Source organism: Salvia miltiorrhiza, chromosome 8 (genome assembly GCF_028751815.1).
Source record: "Salvia miltiorrhiza cultivar Shanhuang (shh) chromosome 8, IMPLAD_Smil_shh, whole genome shotgun sequence".
Taxonomy (NCBI): Eukaryota; Viridiplantae; Streptophyta; class Magnoliopsida; order Lamiales; family Lamiaceae; genus Salvia; species Salvia miltiorrhiza.
The window spans coordinates 14,102,766-14,124,305 of record NC_080394.1 but is presented as its reverse complement, the minus strand read 5'-3'; the positions used below and the strand labels follow the sequence as shown (position 1 = coordinate 14,124,305).

Here is a 21,540-nt window from a genome sequence, read left to right as displayed (position 1 = left end):
TATATATATATATATATATATATATATATATATATATATGAAACAATAGGGCCGAATGGCCCTATTCAACATACAACATCAAATTTTGTCCACCATTTGAAAAAACATAAATTTTAGCCATTTTTTGTATGTCATGACTATTCTACCCTTCTCTCTCTTTCCTCTCTCTTTCTCATCTCCCTCTCTCTCTCTCCAGCGGCTGCGCTATCTCCTCTCTCCTTCTCATCTCCCTCTCTCTTTCTCCAGCGGCTACGCGGCAGCGGCGCCGAGCAGAAGTCACCGGAGCAGATCTGATCGCAGCGGCGGTGCCAAGCAGATCTGATCGCAGCTGATCTGATCGCAGCGGCGGAGCTGATCTGATCGCAGCGGCGCCGAGCAGAAGTCAGCGGCAGAATTCGTCGGAGTAGAGGATGAGGCGGCGGCGGTGGAGGAGATCCGATCCTCTGAAACGCGTGGAGGAGGGATTGGTCAGGTGGCGGATGATGAGGCGGCGGCGGCGGCAGATCTGATCTGATCTGATCTGTGCTGATCTGATCTGTGCTGCACGTATGGCACTTATGGCACTATTAGTGCCATAAGTGCCATAAGTGCCATAAGTGCACACTTCCCCCTAGGGTTTAGATGTTCCATTTAGGGTTTAGATGTTCCATTTAGGGTTTAAATGATGTTGTTGTTTCTGTATTTGTGCTGCACGTATGGCACTTATGGCACTATTAGTGCCATAAGTGCCCAAATGACCATTTTACTTAGTTTTATTTTGAATTTTCGTTGGCACTTATGGCACTATTAGTGCCATAAGTGCCAAAATGACTATTTTATTTGGTTTTATTTTGGATTTCCGATGACACTTATGGCATGGCACTTATGGCACTAATAGTGCCATAAGTGCCTAACCCGACCCGGCACGCGACCCGCGTGCCTGATCCTACCCAGTCCGCCTCATTAAGGGCAAAAACGTCCAAATCAATAAAAATGGCCAAAATTTGTGTTTTTTCAATGTGTGGCCATAAATTGTGTTTTATGCTTCATTTTGGCTATTTCAAAATTTTACTCTATATATATATATATATATATTGATAATATTACAAAATTATTTATATTGTAAATATAATTCGGATTTCGGATTTTTTAAGATTTTCAAATTAAATGTCAATCCGATCCGGTCCGAACATCCAAAATTTGCTTAAAATTCAATTCGATCTGAAAATCTGAAAAATCCGAATCAAATTTTAAATTTCAATTTGATTCGAATCGAATATTCGGATTTCAGATATTTTTCCCACCCCTATTTATAACACATGTTGTTGTTCCGCTAACTTAGAGTGAAATAGGAAAATAATTTTTTTTAATAGAGCATTGTTATTATTGGGCCTAAATTTTGAGGTCATAGGCCATTGCCCCACCTGTCCTGTTCAAGACTTGTAAAGCCCGGCCGTGGACAGGATATCTTCTTGCACTCAACAAACTTCAAACCAGCCAATTGCTCCAAGTAGTCTTTGAAGGTTTGTGGCGTTATCTTAGACTCCTTTGGACCTTAGCTGATACAAGGTTTGTTGCATATATAAAGCAATCATGGCTAGAGATGTCAATCGGGCTAGTTCACCAAAATTTCGGGTCAGTCCTATCGGATTTCGGGTTAATTGGGTGCGGGCTAACCAGATTAAAGATTTTGTCGGGTTATAAATTTTCAACTCTAACCCTAAACGTTCGGGTATCGGGCTAGCCCATCGGGCTAGTCAACTTAAATGCATAAAATAAAATAATCATTTGTATTTTTTTATTTTTAATGATCTAATGTATCATGTGTAAAATATACATAGAAATCAAAGATATAAATTATATAGCAAGCATGAAATGCAAAAATATAAAATATTGAAAAAACATCAAGATTGTATAACATATAAAATAAGTTGGTAACAATAAAATGTTCAACTTTGTTAACGAAAAACCAATAAAATATCCAACAATAGTTTGAATTCATAGAAGCAAAGCATCTAAAAAATACAGAAAAGTAAAATGATGAGACTTTATAATATGAGTGGATTTTTAAAATGGCCACTTTCATATTGTAAAATTAAAAATTGTCCACTAAGATAAAAATATTAAAAAATGGCCAGTGTTACCAAAATACCCTTCACATTAAAAAATAAAAAAAATGTCCACTTCATTTTACCCTTTAAACATCACCCCTTTAAAAAATTCCGCAATTCACAACCAGTGTGAATTCACAACCTAAATTTTTTGGTTGCGAATTCACAATTCACAACCAGTCGAATTCACAATCAGAATTTTTTGTTTATGTATTCACAACCAGTCGAATTCACAATCAAAATTTAATTCACAACCAGATTTTTTTTGTTGTGAATTCACAACCAGTCGAATTCACAACCTAAATTTAATTCACAATAAGAATTTTTTGGTTGTGCATTCAAAACCAGTCGAATTCACAACGAAAATTTAATTCACAACCGTAAACCCTAAACCCTGAACCTTAAACAGTCGAATTCACAACAAGAATTTTTTGATTGTGAATTCACAAGTCTAAGCCCACTCTAAACCCTAAACCCTAAACCCTAAATCCACTTTAAACCCTAAACCCTAAAACCTAAACCCTAAACTGTAAACCCACTCTAAACCCTAAACCCTAAAACCTAAACCCTAAACCCTACACAGTCGAATTTACAACAAGAATTTTTGGTTGTGAATTTGCAACCAAAATTTAATTCACAGCCATAATTTTTTGGTTGTGAATTCACAACCAGTCGAATTTACAACCAAAATTTAATTCACAACTAGATTTTTTTGGTTGTGAATTCATAACCAGTCGAATTCACAACTAAAATTTAATTCACAACCACAATTTATTTTGGTTGTGAATTCAAGTAGTTGTGAATTTGAGTTTTTAAAGTTTGAATTCACAACTAAAACTAGAATTTATTTTGGTTGTGAATTTGAGTTTTAGTTGTGAATTCATAAATCTGGTTATGAATTCAAGAATATTAAATTATGAATTCATAGATGTGGTCGTGAATTCAACAACGTTAAGTTGTGAATTCATAGATCTAGTTGTGAATTCAAGAATATTAAGTTGTGAATTCATCAAATTAGTTGTGAATTGAAGAACATGAACAACTACTCAAACTCACCTCCATATTCATAGCTTCATAATTTGATATTTCCATGCCAAAAATTTACAAACGAGAAGAATAGAAATACACAAATCTACAAAATCATTAAATATACAGACTTGATTAAATGTAAATTTTACAAGCACGAGCTTCACTGTGATTTTAAATGATTCAAAACCTCCAAACCAGATGTTGCTGATTTCTAATTCAAAATTCTAAACTCAAAATCAAACATTATACAACAAATCTCTGAACCAGACGTTACTGATTTTTAATTCAAAATTTTAATCCTCAAAATCAAACATTGTGAAGCAAACCTCCAAACCACACGGTGTTGGTTTCTAATTCAAAAGGTTAAACCTTAAAATCAAACATTGTGAAGCAATACGTGGTTTTAAATAGTTCAATATTTACAAGTTTTGTCTGCTGTTGGTGCAGAGCAGCAACAGCTCCGCCGGTGACCTCGCCGCGGGCGGAGGCTGAAGCCACAACGGTGTTGGCTGAAATCGAAGGAAGTGGTAGCGACTGTTGCAGCGTAGAGGGAGAGAGAGTTCGAGCAGATTTATCGTCGGAGGAGGTGGCGCTACGGCGATTCGGAGTTGGAGGAGGCGGCGCAACAAAGAGAGAGAGAGGATTCAGAACTTGGCGCGGAGCCTGCCAAGAGCATTTGCCGATCGTCCGACGCAAAATCGAGCTCCAAAATGTCCAGATCTATCGATCATTGTCGACGAGATCTCGTTGTTGTTGGCGAAGCTCTCCAAGTCAGAATCGAGAGAGAGATAGAAAGAGGCGCCGCGGTGGTGGTGACTGTGCGGCGCTGCCGCTACGATTGCCGGAGATTGAGTGGCGGCGGAGCGGCGCGGCGGACGGGCGGCGAGGACGAGAGGGAGAGGGAGAGGGAGAGGGAGAGAGAGAAAATGAGTTGTACAATAGAGAGAGAAGAGAGAGGGAGAGAAAAATGGCTATTTTTAAATTTTTAATGTTAAGGGTAATTTTGTACTTATACATAAAAACTGGCCAACTTTTAATGTTTTTATTTCATAGGCCAAATTTTAATTTTACTATATGAAAGTGGCCATATCTATATATTAACTCTTATAATATTTTGTCATTTTTTATTTTTATATCTAAATATTTAATATTAAGTATTCGGGTTTCGGGCTAGCCCATCGGGTTAGTTGGGCCGGCCCTATCGGGTGCCGAGCTATTCGGTTACGGGCTAATTGGATTGTAACTTTTATCGGGTTGAAAATATTCAACCCTAACCCTCTCGAGTAGCGGATTAATCGAACCAACCCACAGATTTCGGGCTAGATTGACATTCCATTCATGGCATTCAATTTTAGGTATCAGAGAGTTCCGTAAGGGAAATAGTTAATGCTACAACTAGTTTGATAGATAACTAATGCAACGAAAATCTTATTCTTTTTCTATGAAATTAATTTTAAAAATTGTGTGCACGAAATGATGGTTTCGAGTATTATATATATTTAGTTTTAAGTATTAATTACATCACTACTAGCATTTGCATCCCGTGTAATGCACAGAAAATATAAAATCAATACCAACTCAATTATCATATGTATAAATATAATAAAAAAATAATTTTATTTGAATATATTTAAGCTAAATATTGAAAAAATAAAAAAGTTAAAAAAATTAACAACATTTAAAAACAGATTTTATGAGAAGGCAAAAATAATAAATAAAAAAAATAAAAAATAGATTTATTCAAAAAAAGATAAGAGAAGGAGAGAGAATGTTTAAAAAATTTAATCTTTAAATAAATATAACTCTTACATTTTAAATTAAATATGTATATAAAATATATCAAATTAAATCTCTTATCGTGATCTTTAATTTGATATGCATATTAAATATTTTATAATTAATTAAATTTTACTCCCTCCGTCCACGAAAGAACTTCATGTCTTTCCTTTTTGGGACGTCCACAAAAAAACCTCCTACCTATTTTTGAACTATACCCCACCACTTATAATTACTTACTTTTCACTTTTTCACAACTCTCAATATTAATTATTATAACACATTTTCACCACTCCCAATACATTCAACAACTTTTTCTCTACTCTCAATAATTTTTTTCTTAAAATCCGTGTCACTCCCTCCTTGGAAGTTTTTTCATGGACGGAGGGAGTAAAATTTTAGAAAAAAATAAAAATAAAAATATACTAGTTTATAAATAAACCTTCAATTTTATTACAATTATAAAACTACCATTCAATTTTGAAATTAATTTGAAATCAATAGCACATTATTATTATTATTATTATTATTATTATTATTATTATTATTATTATTATTATTATTATTATTATTATTATTATTATTATTATTGTAGAAGCAATCAATGCAACGAAAATGCTAATCTATCTATTCGGACTTGCACTATAAGGGCTCGTTTGGTTTTCAGTAAAGGATTATGTAGGATAATTTGTAAGCAGAATATTTAGCATGGATAATGACAGATTATTAATACTGAGTTGGTGTTTGCTATCATGGCTAAATACAGAATATCTCGTTTTAAGTTAATCCTAGGGGGGAGGTGGTATTATTAATCCTAAAAAATCTGGATTAATATTACTGGGTCGTGGGATTAAACCGGATCATCCGCATTTATTACTAAATAATACCAAACACTAGACTGATCTGTATTAAATTAGCTAATACAGTGTATAAGGGCGTGTTTGCTTTATTTGGTTAGGCAAGACTATTATTTAGTCTAATGATATTTCCATGCTTGCTAGGTTTTTTCATTAAGTAAGGTGGCCCGCTGAAGTCCGATGGCCCGCAATTAAATTCCTGAAATCTCTTGGTTTTTTCATCGAAGAGCGCCAGATTGGGTGTCTCGGTTAATTTAGCAAACACGCCTAATCATTTTGCGCAGAGAGCATGAATTGCCAAATAAACGTGATTTTGATTTCCACCAAACGTGGAAGGTCACAGTGGCTCAACAATTTTGACAACAAACTCGTGTATAATTGGTGCAATAATTGGTGAAGAAATTAGTGCATTTGTCATTTGCGTAGGGTAGAGATGTAATGAATTTCATTTGGATCGGATGCTGTTTGGTCCAAATATAAATATAATTTATTTTGTTTAGGTTTGAATTCGATTTAAATTTAATGGATCCAAAAAATAAGATTCAAGTTGAAATTCATGAAATTTATAGGATCTCGGGTCCAAATTTAAATTAGTTTTTCATTGATTTTTTTTTTTTTTATTTGTTACGCTTGTCGTTAAATGTAATACATGTGGCTCTCTTAAAAAAGGGAAGATATGAGAAATTGCAGATGAAATCCTCTGTCCCGCAATTTAGGGGGTGTATTAGTTCAAGACTTTAATAGATTTCAGCAGACTTTTAATGTCTGAGTGTACTAGTTCAAGACTTTTAAAAGTCTATGGGTGTATTCGTTCAAGACTTTTAAAAATCTATAAAAATCTGGGTGTATTCGTTCAAGACTTTTAAAAGTCTATGAAAATCTGGGTGTATTCGTTAATCTATGGACTTTAAAGTTGGAATGACTTTCGTTAATTTCGTTGAAAAAATAGGCATGAACAAATCCGAACACCGACCACGAGAATTCACAAATCTTGCAAACTCCCCACGCTCACTGGGTGCCAGCGCCCGCGGCCGCTGGACCCAGCAGCGCTCGCGTGAACCCGAATGCCAGCGCTCGCTGGGGCGCATATCCTCTCCTTGAAGCCAGCGGTTGCTGGGCTTCAGCGAGCGTTGGGCCTCAAGCGCTCGCGGGGCCTCAAGCGCTCGCGAGGTCTCCACGTCCGGTGGCTTTGTGGATTTCAACTCCGAGAAAATCACGACAAATTCTTGCTAATTCATTAAAAATCTGACCAAGAATTCATTCAAAATCATGAAGAATCCGTGAAAATTCTATAGACTTTTAAAATCTACATAAATCTTGAACTAATACACCCCCTTAATGTGTACCAGCGTGTACCACTCTTAATTTGTCTATTTTATAATTATTTATTGTAAAAATAAAAAATATTATTATATTATGAACTCTAATTAATATTTATAACTAAAAATTGAAATTTAAAAACATTATATACCCTAACTTTGAATTAATTAACCCAAATAATCAATTATTAATTCAAATAAATATAAAAAAATAATTATAAACCTTAATTGAATAAGTGAACCCTTGTTAATTATCTTTTTATTATATTAAAGCATAATAAATTAAAATTGAAGAAAATATAATTAAAAATTATAATAAGTCCAAATTTTGTGATATATTTAGCAGCGATGGCGGGAAATAAACGGAAGCAAAACAAAATAACGAAATAGGTGAATTAATGAAAACTAGAAAATAGGATTTGTCGTATCCAAAGCAAAGGAAGCAAATACGATATGGAGTACTAGTTAACATGTTCTCGCCCTAAAACAAATTAGGACTTATTCAAACATTTACGAATACAAATAAAACTTTGCAAATAGAATATGAATAATAACTACTAATAAGATGGGGGCCAGTCGCCGGAGTCCTCCACCGCACGTACACTTGATCCAGATTTTTCCGACTCGATCAACTGATAAATCCCATGCAAACGATCGATCATTCGTCCAATAATTCACTATATTGCACAACAAACCAGTCGCATTGAAACACCAATTAATATGATATGGAGTATCAAGTAAAGAAGACGAGATATATATAGTTTGTGTGCGCACCTGATGATTATACTTATTATGACGTAACATTAATATTGAGTTTGTAAGGCAACGCCATAACCGACTGAGCATCACCTCCATTCTTTTGTTTGAGTCTGTCGTACACCTCTTTTGGGATGGACAGCTCCAGCGAGCAATCGCAACCTTCAATTTGCAGAGCAGAAAGCTTGGGCATTGCTCCATTTTGAATCGCAATCTTTTTCAGGTAATGCAAGTTGTGGAGTTTGAGGCTTCTCAATTCAGGAAACAGCGTGGTATCGGCCGAGATGACAATCTGGTCTCCGAGAAGCGCATCATTTGACAGTACAAGGCTCCGAAGGTTCTGGAACTTTCCCAAATAACCCATGGGGTCATGCTCGAGTTGAGAACCGTAGAGGACGATTTCCGCAAGTTTGTCGGCCCGAGCCTCGTCTTCCTCCGGTATTAGATCCACTATCTGCCCCTCTATCTTAATAGAGTGAAGGAAACGGCAGCTGAGCAGTTTCTTCAATGCGGAAACGCTGCCACTGTTGTAACAGTCGAAACTCTTGATATCCATACATGAATGCTGCAGAAGACCTTTATTCAAGAATTCGATGACATCATTCAATTGTTGAGAGTCTCCTGTACAGATTGTTGAAAGGGTCCTAAGTTTCTTCAAGTTAGACAGAGCATCAATGTCACACACCTCCGTGTCGAAGTTGACAAGTATTTCTAGACTCTCCATGGCTTTGAGCTGCAGCTTTGATTTTCCTTTACTATGATAGTACAACCTAGGCAAGTAAAGATGCACCATTCTTTTCCAATTAGTAAGAATGCTATTTGGTATAAGCATCTTGCAATCGGGTCGAACAAGTAGATCAAGTGTTTCCAGCTGCGTCAAGTGGCTCAGGGAAGATGGCAACTCCTCCAGCAAACATCCACGAAAACTCAGGTATCTAAGAAGCACTAATTTATCCATCCCTTTTGGGAACCTTCGAGCTTTGAAACTGACGTCATCAAAGCTCAAGATCCTCATATGGCTGAATTCTGTGAGCTCAATTATCTCCGATTTCTCCTCATCAGATGTACCGAATATTAGAAGAGACAAGATTTTGTTGGCTGTGTACAACACAGTGGAGCTCTCAGCATTGCACTTGTTGCTCAAATGCATGGCGAGTCTGCGTGTATGGTCTCTGACTTCTTCCCAGCTCTCCACAACCTGGAAGAACTCTTCATCCAACCCTTGTAATATGCAAAACTCCCGCACTCGGTCATGGAGCCTGGCCACAGACACGATATCTTCTTGCACTGCAACAAACTTCAAACCAGCCAGTTTCTCCAAGTGATTTTCGAAGGTCTCCTTTGATAATACGAGGTTTTCGGCGAGGAGCAACAGGTACAGCTTTTCAACTTCAATGTCACCCTCTGGAAACTGGCCTATGTAAAGCAAGCATGGCTTTAATTCAGGAGCTAATCTCTTGTAGCTTGCCCCTAAAACTTGTGGTTTTCCTTTCTGGTGGGCGTAGGAATCAAGTTCTAGAAGCAATTCTTCCTTATTTGCGGTGGCGACCTCAGATTCAAGAGATTTTCCGAGGATTTCAGCATATAGTGGTGAGCCACCAGAGATACGGAATATAGCCTCGCCAATTTTTTCCGAGTCTGGTGCAATAACGCAGAGGATTAATTATATATATAAGGTCAAATCTTGATAGAATGCATATATGCAACGATTTTAAGAAGCAAGTAGTATTTGGAATTGGAAAATATATATGAGAATGAGATGGTTACCAGGTAATTTGAAGGCTGGTTGGTTCCTCAATAAGCTGAGTATTTGGGATTGGCTGAGGCCTGAGATTTTGTAGCAGTTATGTTGATGAAATTGGGTGCTGGAAGTGGTGATGATAACTCTATTTGAGTTGGCAAGGGGCAAGGCGAGACGAATACTCTCCCAGTCGTCCAGGGTTGCAACGTCATCAAACACAATGAGGTAGATCTTGTTCTTGAGTTGATCAAAAATGTGGTGAATGAGTTGAATCTCGTTCATCTCCTCTAGCTGTTGTTGTGGAGCGTCTAGCTGGCGCACAAGGAACTGCAGCACCTTTTTTATCTGGAAGTTTTGGTTGATCGGAACCAATTGGGTAAAGTTGAATCTCTCCTTGATTTGACGGTCTTCAATAAGTTTCCGGGCGAGTGTGGTCTTGCCCATGCCACTCTCGCCTACCACGAACACCTCTGAACATTTGGGAGATGGATTCAACAACTCCGTCCTTATCTTCTCATGTAGCACATCCACATCCTCTGAACCGCTGGTGCTTCTCTCCGAACCGGATTTCTGCTCTGGGCCGCCCTTCTTTTCTCTGGAATTCTTGGATTTGGAATGGATGGGTATGATCTTTCGAAAATGCGCCATGACTGGATTTTCACTTTTCTTCCGTTGGAGTGGCTCCACTTCTGAAGCGGCGCCGTCAGAGCTATCTCCCTGCATTTCTGGAACCGTTGCTGAATCCGGATTAATCTTTTTCTTCAGTAATATTTGTACGAAACCATTTAGTTCTTGAGTTAGCTTGCTGGTTCCGCTTTTCTTCCGCTGACTCAGCCTCAGTCTGTTTGCAGAAAACTTTTCCTTGGGTTTAAACCACTCATCTGCGATAGCATCAACGATGTCATAGGAAAGCCGCACCACTCTTTTTCATTAATCTCCACATGTGTTTTCCGATCGTAGGCAGCTGCTAGCGATTCCTTTATTTCTTTGAGGTCTTTGAGCAGCTCGTCAATCTCCTTGGGCAACGTTTCTGACTGCTCATCATATAGCTTCTTCAAACACTCAATCCTCGCCACCACGCTGGAAATCACGCCCACCGATGTCATCTTAATTCTCCACTCAAATAAATTAACACCAAACCAACACTTGATTTATATTAGCACCAGGAAGGAAGATTCAAGCACCCTCTCTTATCTTTTCCGTGGGATTTTGAAGCTACTATAAGTCAATATGGCACCTGCATTCGGCCATAATTAAATTTCATTTGTTTTTAGGTGTGAACGCACATAAATTTGTCAGAAAACTGTATAATTACAAAATGTTGACATGTACCAACACGTTGCCACTGTAGCTCTTGATTATATTCAAGAGTTTTAATGAGTAGTACACATTGGTAGGTAATATTGAATTTATTGTCGAACAAAATAATAAATCAAAGACGAGAAATATGAAAAGATTGATGTTAAACAGCCATGTCGTGGCCAACAACAATTTACCTAAATAAAAAATAATTAATTTATTTAACTTATTTTTTAAAATAAAAATAAGATTTAATTATTTTACCGTATTCTCTACATTGTAGTTATTTTTTTGCAATTTTTTGGTAACTTTATAAATTAAAAATTAAAAATATATGAAAAAAGTACAATGTAGAAAATATAATAAAATAACTGAAACCTATTTTTATTTTAAAAAATAAATTAAATAAATCAAAAAAATTCTCTATTATACTAGTCACAGATTTATTGACATGAAAAAAGTAAGGGCTCAGCCCTAGGCCCAAGATTTACGGGCTCAGGCTTTGAAGTCCAACCCTAAACTTCCTTAATTAGCTCTTCCTACAACTATAAATATGAGAGGTAGGAAGCTCATAAAAACATACACAAATCATTTGAGAGCTCAAACATTGAATGAGTAATTTATTACAACGAAGTCATCTCTAACAATCAAGGCATTCTACAAGGAAGTCAACGAGTTCTTCATCAAATTCATCAAGTCAACGTTTGATTCAGAAATAAGGTGGAAGCCCTCTGGATTGACGTCATCAAAGCCATATTCAAGTCATCAAATCAAATACAAATCCAAGGAGATCAAGAAGGTGTACTTCCCTCCAAAGATTTTAAGAAACTTCGAAGTGGGTAATCAGAGGATCAAATAGAGATTCGCAACCCGCAACAAATTCATCTCAATCCATATATTTTGTATTTGTACACATTTTTGTATTTCATTAAATTGAATACAATAAAATTTGTGTTTACATACTCAACTTAAAATGTTAAAAAATATAATAACTTAGTAACTTACAAATTACAAGTGACAATCAAAAATTCAAAATAAATCTTACTCCCTCTGTCCACGAAATGAGTATCCATATTTCCATTTTCGTCCGTCCACGAAATGAGTACCCATTTCCCTTATTGGCAAGTGTACCCCACACAACACTTTAATTAATACACTCAAAAAGGTGGGACCTCTATTCTATTCACACTACACTCAATACATTTCTTAAAACTCGTGCCGTCCACAAATGGGTACTAATTTCGTGGACGGAGGGAGTATTATTTATTTATTTATGTGTGGAAATTTATAATAAAGGAAAAATACCAATTGAATTGAAAACTAACTTACTACTACTAGTTAGTCTTTATTTCTTTATGTGTGGAAACTAACTTAGTAGTTAGTTTGTTCTATTTTTTATGTCATCTTTTTTTTAAATGACAATTGAATTGAAATACAATAAAAGAAAAATATTTAACACACATTGACAAATGACAATGAAATATTCAAATGAATTCATAAAAATGGAGCTCTTTAATGAATTTATTATATATACCAAAAAAATATTACAATGATACAAATTACATAATCTTGAAAATTGAATAAGTAAACTAACTAATACTAACTAAATAACTAATTGATATTTGATACACTTTCACTATACTAATTTGAATTTCCAAAATGAAGTTGTCTAGCTAATAGGGGGAAGAAAAAAATAATAATTAAGGGCTTGAGCTCAATTTTAATATAAATATTAAAATTGAGTGGCATACGTATCTTCCTTGAATAATGAAGAATCAAAGCCCACGTAGTTCTCTTACCTTAACTTACCTAATCGTAGTCCTCCTCGGCTTCGGATCGTTCGGACTCGGTGAATTCATTGTTTGGGCTCTCGTCGGCTTGATCCCATTGGTTCTCTTAAGCTCGCAACTCGGCTTTGGACCAATCATCAAGCAACATGGTAGTCTCCATGTTTTGAGGATCCATGTTGCTTCTTCTTTCGTCCAAGACAAGCCCACCAACGCTAAATGCTTGCTCGACAGAGACCGTGGAGGCCGGGACCGCGAATAACTCCTTAGCCATGGTGGCGAGTATGGGATATTCCCTCTCGTGCGTGGACCACCATCTCAAGACGTCCAATTGTTGACCACATACATTTTTCCAAGCAAATGTACTAGACAAATATATATCTAGCTCGTTAGTAGTATAGCTCCTTTGTGTATGCATAAATGAATAAGCGGCTTGAGCCCATTCGTTTTGATCAAAACCACTTCCTAAGGTGGAGAAGCCATAATGTTGACCTTGTGAACTAGTACCTGTAGTGGGCAAATTTCGTATAGCCCATTCGAACAAATATTCGCAGCCCAAAACTTCAAGCCCAATCCAAAAAACTGAATTAAATTCAATTAATTCAGCCCGTACTCTAGAGTCTAGATTATCAAGGCCCATCGACCTTAACCCTAGATAGGGCAGCGACTTGGGAAAAGAGGTAGAAAATGGATCAGGGATATCGATCCCACGAAGATCGGAACGACTAGGGTTTAAGGAGCAAAACCCTAGCCGTCAGGCCATCACGGTATAAATAATAACCAACTAGGTCATTCGACAGGGACAATCATTCGCACTCCAATACGTTCTCTTCACCTTCTCTCCCCGCTCGCACTATTCTGCCTCCACGCTCTCAGCCTTAGGTTTTTCGGTGATCAGATCAACCGAGACGACCCAACGACCCTCGCTCATTGCTCAATCGCCTTCAACTCCGTTGACCAGATCGACCCGATTTACTCTTTCATTTACTTTCGATTGCTTTCAATACGATTTTTATTAATATTGTTTATTGACTTGAGCGTCGGAGGCCCTTCCATCGACACCCCCACCGGTGCTCCAAGAAGGGCTCTAACGTTGTTCGTGTTTCAGGTTGCTAGTGCCCATCGTACCGGATGACCCCGACGTCCTTATTTGTAATCGTTGGATTCATCCCCAACAGTACCACTAGACGAGTATGAGGGGTTTTGAAGCATGTATTTTTGTTCATAGTCATTAAACAAAGTTCTAATTGTGTTATCTATTCTAAGTTTAATATCATCTATTACGGGAAGGTGTCATTCTAGCACTTCATTATTTTTTAATCTTGACTCATAAATCTCACCAAAGGTACCATAATAAATTTTTAAAAGGCGATGAACACCGCCAATTTTCGTAGTAGGATCTAAAATCTTAGCAAGTAAAAAAAACATCGGGAATTTCAAGAAAATATTTAAACCACTTAAGGATCATTTGATATGATACGTCCTTCAAATCATTTTTTTACAACAATCATTTAAAGCAATACCAATGTACATGCAATGTTCTAAAACTTTAATACTAGTGCAATAATAAACACTGGATAAATCAGTAGTAGCATTTTGAAAAACCTTTAAAAATTGAAATAAATTACCACATCTTCTCCAATAAGAAGGCAATAAAAGCAAGTTAGTCTCGGGAGTTGATATAAAAAAATCACATAAATGATCAATATGTTCCATGGTAGATGCAAGCATGCCAAATGTTGAATTCCAACGTGTAGAAATATCTTTAACAAAATTTGTATATCGAATTTTTTAACACGACAATATTTTTGCCATTTTTTTTTCCAATACTAGCTTTTCTATGCAAAATATTAACGGCTTGTCTAATGGGATCAACAACATCATTAATAAGAGAATAAGCATCTTGTACACATCTATTTAAAATATGACAAATACAACGAGCATGAAAATACCTACCACTAAAAGTGGGTAAGCATGCAGCAGCTAACTCGGGAATGGAGGCGGTGTTGGCGGATGCATGATCAAATCCAACAGAAAATATCTTATTTAAAATGCGATACTCATTTAAAACAGAAATAATCAATTGAGCAATATAAGTAGCATTATGTATTTGACACACACCCGTCGTGCGGTGCGGGCAAAATACTTGTGTATGCCCAGTACAGACAATACACGCTCCTACGTCCCACAACAAGAACTCATTCTTAGTGGTAAGTGTAGGGTCGAATCCCGCAGGGAGTGAGGAACCACTTTGTTCTCCAACGACAAACTGAGGTGTCACAAGTCTCAATCTGTATACTCTGCACAAGAAATTAACAAGATCAATAATAACAAAGTGGTGAGGTTATTCGGTTAGGTCATAACTGTTGTCAACATTCGTTCGGTCATAAGCATACTGATAATCCGTCCATGGTCCATATAAACCCAAGGCGTGGCCCAAAGACATTGGGGCGTTTCAAGGGGTTATACTTCACATTTAGGATGGTTGATCCCAATGTGGTCACTTGGTCCGAAGGTCACACATTCCCCGGTCACAAGGCAGTGCTTCACTCCTCCTTAGATAGTAGTCATACTCGTTACTCACCAAGTATGACCCTTACCAACCTTCTCTCCCGAGGTCCCCAACTCCGCACTTTGAGTGACACATGCCTCCTGGACACAACCATTTCCGGCTTGTCAGTCGACCAGTCATAGACATGCTACGCCGCAGAGATTGCTTTCCTCGTTTGATAACCATGGCTTTATGCCTCGTCACAGTTGATGGATAGTCTCTAGAGAAGCCCAAGACTGGAGAAGGACAGTGTATCCCATCAATCATTTCCCCACCGTCCGGATCTACAACGCCTTTTGTTGACGCTGCTCAGCTACTCGGTCTTGGGTATACTGGTTGTCACGCCTTGGTACACCCTGGCCTTTGCTTGACATGGACAGCGTTTTACCGAACGGAGATCACCCGTTAGGCCCCTATTGCCCATGGTTTCGAACAGATCCTTCCAGAACCACGAGATACAACCGAAAGAACAAATGCCTCACGAGTGTTGACATATTGACAACAATTATTTCCACCCCTAAAACCTCACCAAAGGAACTACTCACACATAGCAGAATTCATAAATGCAAAATGAATAAAACACATTATGTAAACAAAGGAAATACTTGATTAAGATAAAGTAATACCTAAGGCTACGAGCCTTGAATCTTCTTCGAATGAAAACACAACGGAAATAGGAAATAGAACTGGAATGTAAAATTGTTTTGGATGCCACACACGGCGGATTAAAGTAGTAAACTAGAATAAAACGGAGTTCAAAAAGGGTGCCAAGAGCTTGTGCACGCTGCACATCATCAATCTTTTATACTGTCGAATGGTCGAGGTCTAACCCTAGCTGCACCAGCTTCATATCTTCATCGGGATCTTCTTTCCTTCTTTAGCTCAATCCTTGATTGATCCGATTGAAGATAGCTTCCAGCTGCAAGCTTTAGTCAACCTTTCCCTTTCTTCAGATCCTTCCAGCTTCTTCCTCTTGCTTTCTCAAAATCTCTGAGATTCACTTTCCTTTCTTGGTTTCGGCTGTCTGCTTCTCATTGTAGTGGTCAGGCGGATTGCTTCATGCGGTTTGATTCTTACCAGGTGGGTTGCTTCAGGTTCCCATGCCCCAAGTTAGATTGGAGAGGTACTGCGGCCGAAGCTCCATGCTGGCAAACATAACATTGCAATCTGGGCCTGGTAGTGCCCATTCCGACCACATTATTTCCGTTTCCGCTCCACTGGTTCTCCCTTCCTTAACAACTTTGTTTTCCCCCTGGACAGACCTGTACTGACACAAATAAAGAGAAAAATAGGGCCAAATGGCCCAAAAGTCGAAGACGCATTAGTATTTCATTAAAATCTCTAAATGCAATTAAACGTTTTTGAATTAACCAACTTTCGTCAACCCAATGACAAGTAATACCCATATAAGAATTTTTTTGGTAAGAATCACTCCATATGTCGGAACATATAGAAAAATTTTGTTTTAAATTGCTCAAATATTTTCTTAAATCACGTTTTTTTCTTCGGCTTGTCGCTTAATAACCTTGCACATAGTAGTTCTACCAATTTTTTTGGCGGCGGGATTATAAGCGTTTTGCATAGTATGTTCAAAACTCATTTTGTCGACAAACATGAAAGGCAAATGCTCCATTGAAACAAAACGAGCCATGTAATCTTGAGCATTTTTTTGATCAAATTTCCATATATAATTGTTCATTACTACCTTGTTGACTACCTCGAAAAGCTTCGGGATGTAGTTGAGTTTGACTTGGAGTAATTCCATACTCGAAGGGATGGGCTTTCGTCATGTGCCTTGAGAGGGTGCCATAACTCCCTCCCGCTTTCCATTGGTAAGAAGCGGTGCAATAGTTACAATAGGCATTGTACCTCGGGGTATCATTTGGACCATCATTGGGATGTGGAGGAGTGGATTCTCTCCTAAAATGTAACTTTAAAATGTTAGAAGTAAGTGATTTAGCCTTACCTTTACCCTTACCTTTAGGGGGAGGCATTTCCTCCTCCACATTGTGTCGTGCTTGATCCCTCCGCCGCTTCCTCATCTTGCAAAGTACGAGCAAAGGCCGCATCCTCCTCCTCTTGAATTACTCGAGCATATCATTGACCTAACAAATCGGCAGCCTCCCGGCGTCCGCCATGTGCAACGGGGGCTAATCTCCTAGAGCCCGAGGATGATAAAGGAACTTGTTGAGAAAAATTAAGAGAAGTGGGAGAAGTGCTAGCAATATCTTCCTCGGGTGTAATAGGGGACTTGCCACGACCACCACGACTATAAGACATGATAACAATAAAACAAGTAGAGAACTATAGATAATAGAGGTTAGAGAACAATAAAGTAAAGCAAGTGAGTGTAGTGATAGTGTAATTGAAGTATATAGTATAGTAGATATTATTTAGTACTTAGTATTAGTACTAGTAGTAATAAAATGTCAAGCAAGAACAATAAAGTAAAACAAGTGTGTGTAGTGTTAGTGTAATTGAAATATATATTACTAGTATATAGTAATTAGTACTTAGTATTAGTACTAGTAGTAATAAAGTGTAAAGCAAGAACAATACAGTAAAGCAAGTGTGTGTAGTGCCAGTGTAATTGAAATATATATGTAAGCAAGAGAGCAATAAAGTAAAGCAATTAAGCAATAGAATAACAAGAGAATTATAGAGCAAGAACAATTTAACAACAAGAGCAAGAGCACATAAAGAATGGAGGAGAATTGGAAGGAAAAGAGAAGAGAGTGTAGAATTTAACACAATGGGATGGTTTTGAAGGTGGAAGAAGGGGTATTTATAGATAAAATTGGGTGGGGGAAAATTATAATTATAATTTTGAATTTGATGTTTGAATTTGAGAGAGAGGAGGGCCGGTCAAGGCTAGGTTGCGCCTAGCTAGGCCAGCCGCCTGCACCCCCCCCCCCCCACCCCAGCCCTGGCCCCTGCCTGCCCCCTGACGGTCTTGACTGCCGCGCCGGGTCAGGCGGTTCCGGGCCGAACCGGCGGGCCGCGGGCCTCCACCTCCTTGAACCGTAATCGGACCATCCTTCTTGGTGGGCCGGACTCTGAATCGGCCCGTGGTCAACGGTTCAGGCCCGGACCATTGACTTTCGAGCCGGTTCAGGGTCGGCCTGCTGGTCCCGGTTTAACCGTGGCATCACTAATCTCCGCATGTGTTTTCCGATCGTAGGCAGCTGCTAGCGATTCCTTTATTTCTTTGAGGTCTTTGAGCAGCTCGTCAATCAACGTTTCTGACTGCTCATCATATAGCTATTGACGTTTCTGACTGCTCATCATATAGCTTCTTCAAACACTCAATCCTCGCCACCACGCTGGAAATCACGCCCACCGATGTCATCTTAATTCTCCACTCAAATAAATTAACACCAAACCAACACTTGATTTATAAGTCAATATAAGTCAATATGGCACCTGCATTCAGGCATAATTAAATTTCATTTGTTTTTAGGTGTGAACGCACATAAATTTGTCAGAAAACTGTATAATTACAAAATGTTGACATGTACCAACACGTTGCCACTGTAGCTCTTGATTATATTCAAGAGTTTTAATGAGTAGTACACATTGGTAGGTAATATTGAATTTATTGTCGAACAAAATAATAAATCAAAGACGAGAAATATGAAAAGATTGATGTTAAACAGCCATATCGTGGCCAACAACAATTTATCTAAATAGAAAATAATTAATTTATTTAATTTATTTTTTAAAATAAAAATAAGATTTAATTATTTTATCGTATTCTCTACATTGTAGTTATTTTTTTGCAATTTTTTGGTAACTTTATAAATTATAAATTAAAAATATATGAAAAAAGTACAATGTAGAAAATATAATAAAATAACTGAAACCTATTTTTATTTTAAAAAATAAATTAAATAAATCAAGATTTATCTCTATTATACTAGTCACAGACATGAAAAAAGTAGTTGTAAAATGTCCAAACAATCAAATGGGAAAATTTGACATCAAGTGAAATAAATGAGGTTGTTGGAATCCCATCCCATAATTTAAGAACTCACAAGGAGTCAAGTGGGTAGTATTCATTGAAAGTTGTGATTGAGTTGGATTCGTAAAAAATGTCTTGTTCGGCGAGCGTGCAGAAGAATACGATACGCAAATTGGAATTGGATGAGACGAAGTTAAGTGAGAAAGAGAAAGAGGAAGTGAAGAAGATGGCGAGATTCGGCCCAATTTACGGCGTCGGGGTGGACACAGTCACCAGTAAAGCCAAGGATTCAGCTTGGGAGCACATCCTCCAAAAAAGTGGTAAAGAATGCGCGGACAGTTACAAAAGCTCCATCAAGAAAATCGAGGAGGATGCTATAGCGAGCTACGACGCTAGCATTGTGGATGAGCTGAAACAGGCACGCCAGGAGTTCCGAAACACCATGGTGAGGGATGGGTGTTTCTTCCTACAGCTGGCACTGCACATCCTTGGAGCTCGAAAGCTTCTCCATTACCCTGAGCAGCATCCTTTCTTCGGAGCCAATATGGAATCCACTACATCCTTCATACCCGCTATGTTCTTTCCAGGAAATCAAATTCCTTGCGTTGTGCTCCATGCCCTCATGGACCAACCTTTCTTCCGTGATGTGATGCAGCACGCAGCCGAATTGGAGCAGCCCACCCACGGCGATCTCGCCAAGCTGGTGTTATATCAGACGGTGGTAGAGCCTCACCGGAAGAAATCGCCACAAAAACCGCCTCACTCCGACATCCTGCAAGCCCTGCATAGCCTGCTCTTGGGATCCCGGCATAAAGATCCCTCCTACTCCGAGATGCGAGTGTTCCAGGATTTGGAAACCGGCAGTGACGACAGCGCCGTCAAATTTCCCAGCGCCGGAGAGCTGAAGAAATTAGGTATCAAGCTGGAGAAGGGTAAGAGAGGAGTGAGCAACATCCGTTTCAAGAATTGCGGATATTCCGCCTTTCTCTTCTTGCCTCCCTTCACCATAGACAAACACACCCAGGATCTGCTCACCAGCCTGGCCAGGCACGAACGCAGCAGCGAGAGCGACGGCGAGCTCATCGCCTATATTCGCTTCATGAGGGACCTTGTCCGCACCTACAAAGACTTCAAAATTCTTGAGAAAAAGGGAATCATTGTGTGCGACAACGCAAACACCAAATTGAAGTACACCACGGTCAAAATGCTTGACAGTCTCGTCAAGCAACATGATGGTAGATTCACCTTCAACTTCGGGCAGATCAGGCAAAGGATTACGGACTACGCCGGCCCGCCCTGGCGTCTCATTAGTTTCATTCTCGGTATTCTCACCTTCGTTCAGACCATCTTCACTGTCCTTTCCTTTTTCATTCATTCTCCTTGATTCTTCTTCTACTACTTCCACTTCCATCTACTACTTCCATTCCATATTAACTTTCGCCACAACTCTACCTAGCTTCACTTCTTATGTTTCTTATATTCATTACTAATGCAGATTTTCGTTTTTAAATATTACTATCACATTATTATGCCGCGCTTCTCATCAGTGTTTCAAATTATCATGCGCTAAAAAATATTATATTGTCCCGCCCTTTTGTGAGTCTCATTGTATTGCATTAGCCCGTTGAAATTCGACGGGAATTTATTATATATTATATAAATTTATGAAATTATTTTATGCCATTTTTGATTTATTAATTTTATTAAAAAAATATTGAATTAGATATTTTTAAAATAAAATATTGTAACATTTACGTGTTGAGTTATTATCAATTATGTGTTGCCTCCAATTACGTGTTGAGTTCGCCTCTAATTACGTGTTGAGTTACTATCAATCTAATGTCTTTGCAAAGCTCATCAGATGGATCAATATTTTCGAGAAGCATGACTATGCATCTTCTTTTCAATTTAATTTCATGACTCGTCAATCCTGGACACTTGATCGTGTTGAGATATTCAACCAAAAATACTTTTTCATCAAGGTTGGTAGACATTGGAGACATGCTGTAATCATTAATCGTAGCAACCATCTTATTGGTGAGGGCTAAGATAACTCTAGATCAGATGCATTATTCATTACGTTAAGGTACACACGTGTTTTCCACTATAGCTACAATAAGATTTATTGCATCTCGTATAAGAATATCTTTAGATGATGTCACATCAGATTCTCCATCACCAAGACTTTCACCGGCAGTATCTGTTAGGTCTGGAGGGTCTCGAATAGGTATATGGGGGGGAATACACCTATAGGCTATTTTTGAAAAAGAAACTTGAAACACAAACTGTTACAACCATTTAGTTAAAAGAGTTTTAGCAAGGTTTAAGTTGATGACTGATACTGAATACTCTTCAGTAAGGAGTTATCAATTAA

At 38.0% G+C, this 21,540-nt stretch overlaps 1 protein-coding gene across 1 annotated transcript; it reads right to left on the bottom strand.

Moving 5' to 3' along the window:
* Window positions 1-7,450: 7,450 nt before the first annotated feature.
* LOC131001235 (probable disease resistance RPP8-like protein 2) lies at window positions 7,451-10,892 on the bottom strand. The gene is made up of 3 exons (XM_057927561.1): window positions 9,595-10,892; window positions 7,846-9,465; window positions 7,451-7,748 (listed from the first exon to the last, which is right to left on the bottom strand). The coding sequence occupies exons 1-2, from the start codon at window positions 10,289-10,291 to the stop codon at window positions 7,862-7,864; spliced, it is 2,301 nt and encodes a 766-aa protein (XP_057783544.1). The 5' UTR covers window positions 10,292-10,892; the 3' UTR covers window positions 7,451-7,748; window positions 7,846-7,861.
* Window positions 10,893-21,540: the final 10,648 nt, after the last annotated feature.

What these genes read in the sequence shown, in the direction of transcription:
- LOC131001235 (XM_057927561.1), bottom strand. Translation starts at nt 10,291, where the DNA reads ATGCAGGGAGATAGCTCTGACGGCGCCGCTTCAGAAGTGGAGCCACTC. An exon ending in ACCAGCCTTCAAATTACCTG is followed by an intron (nt 9,466 to 9,594) that starts GTAACCATCTCA and finishes TTATTGCACCAG; the next exon opens with ACTCGGAAAAAATTGGCGAG.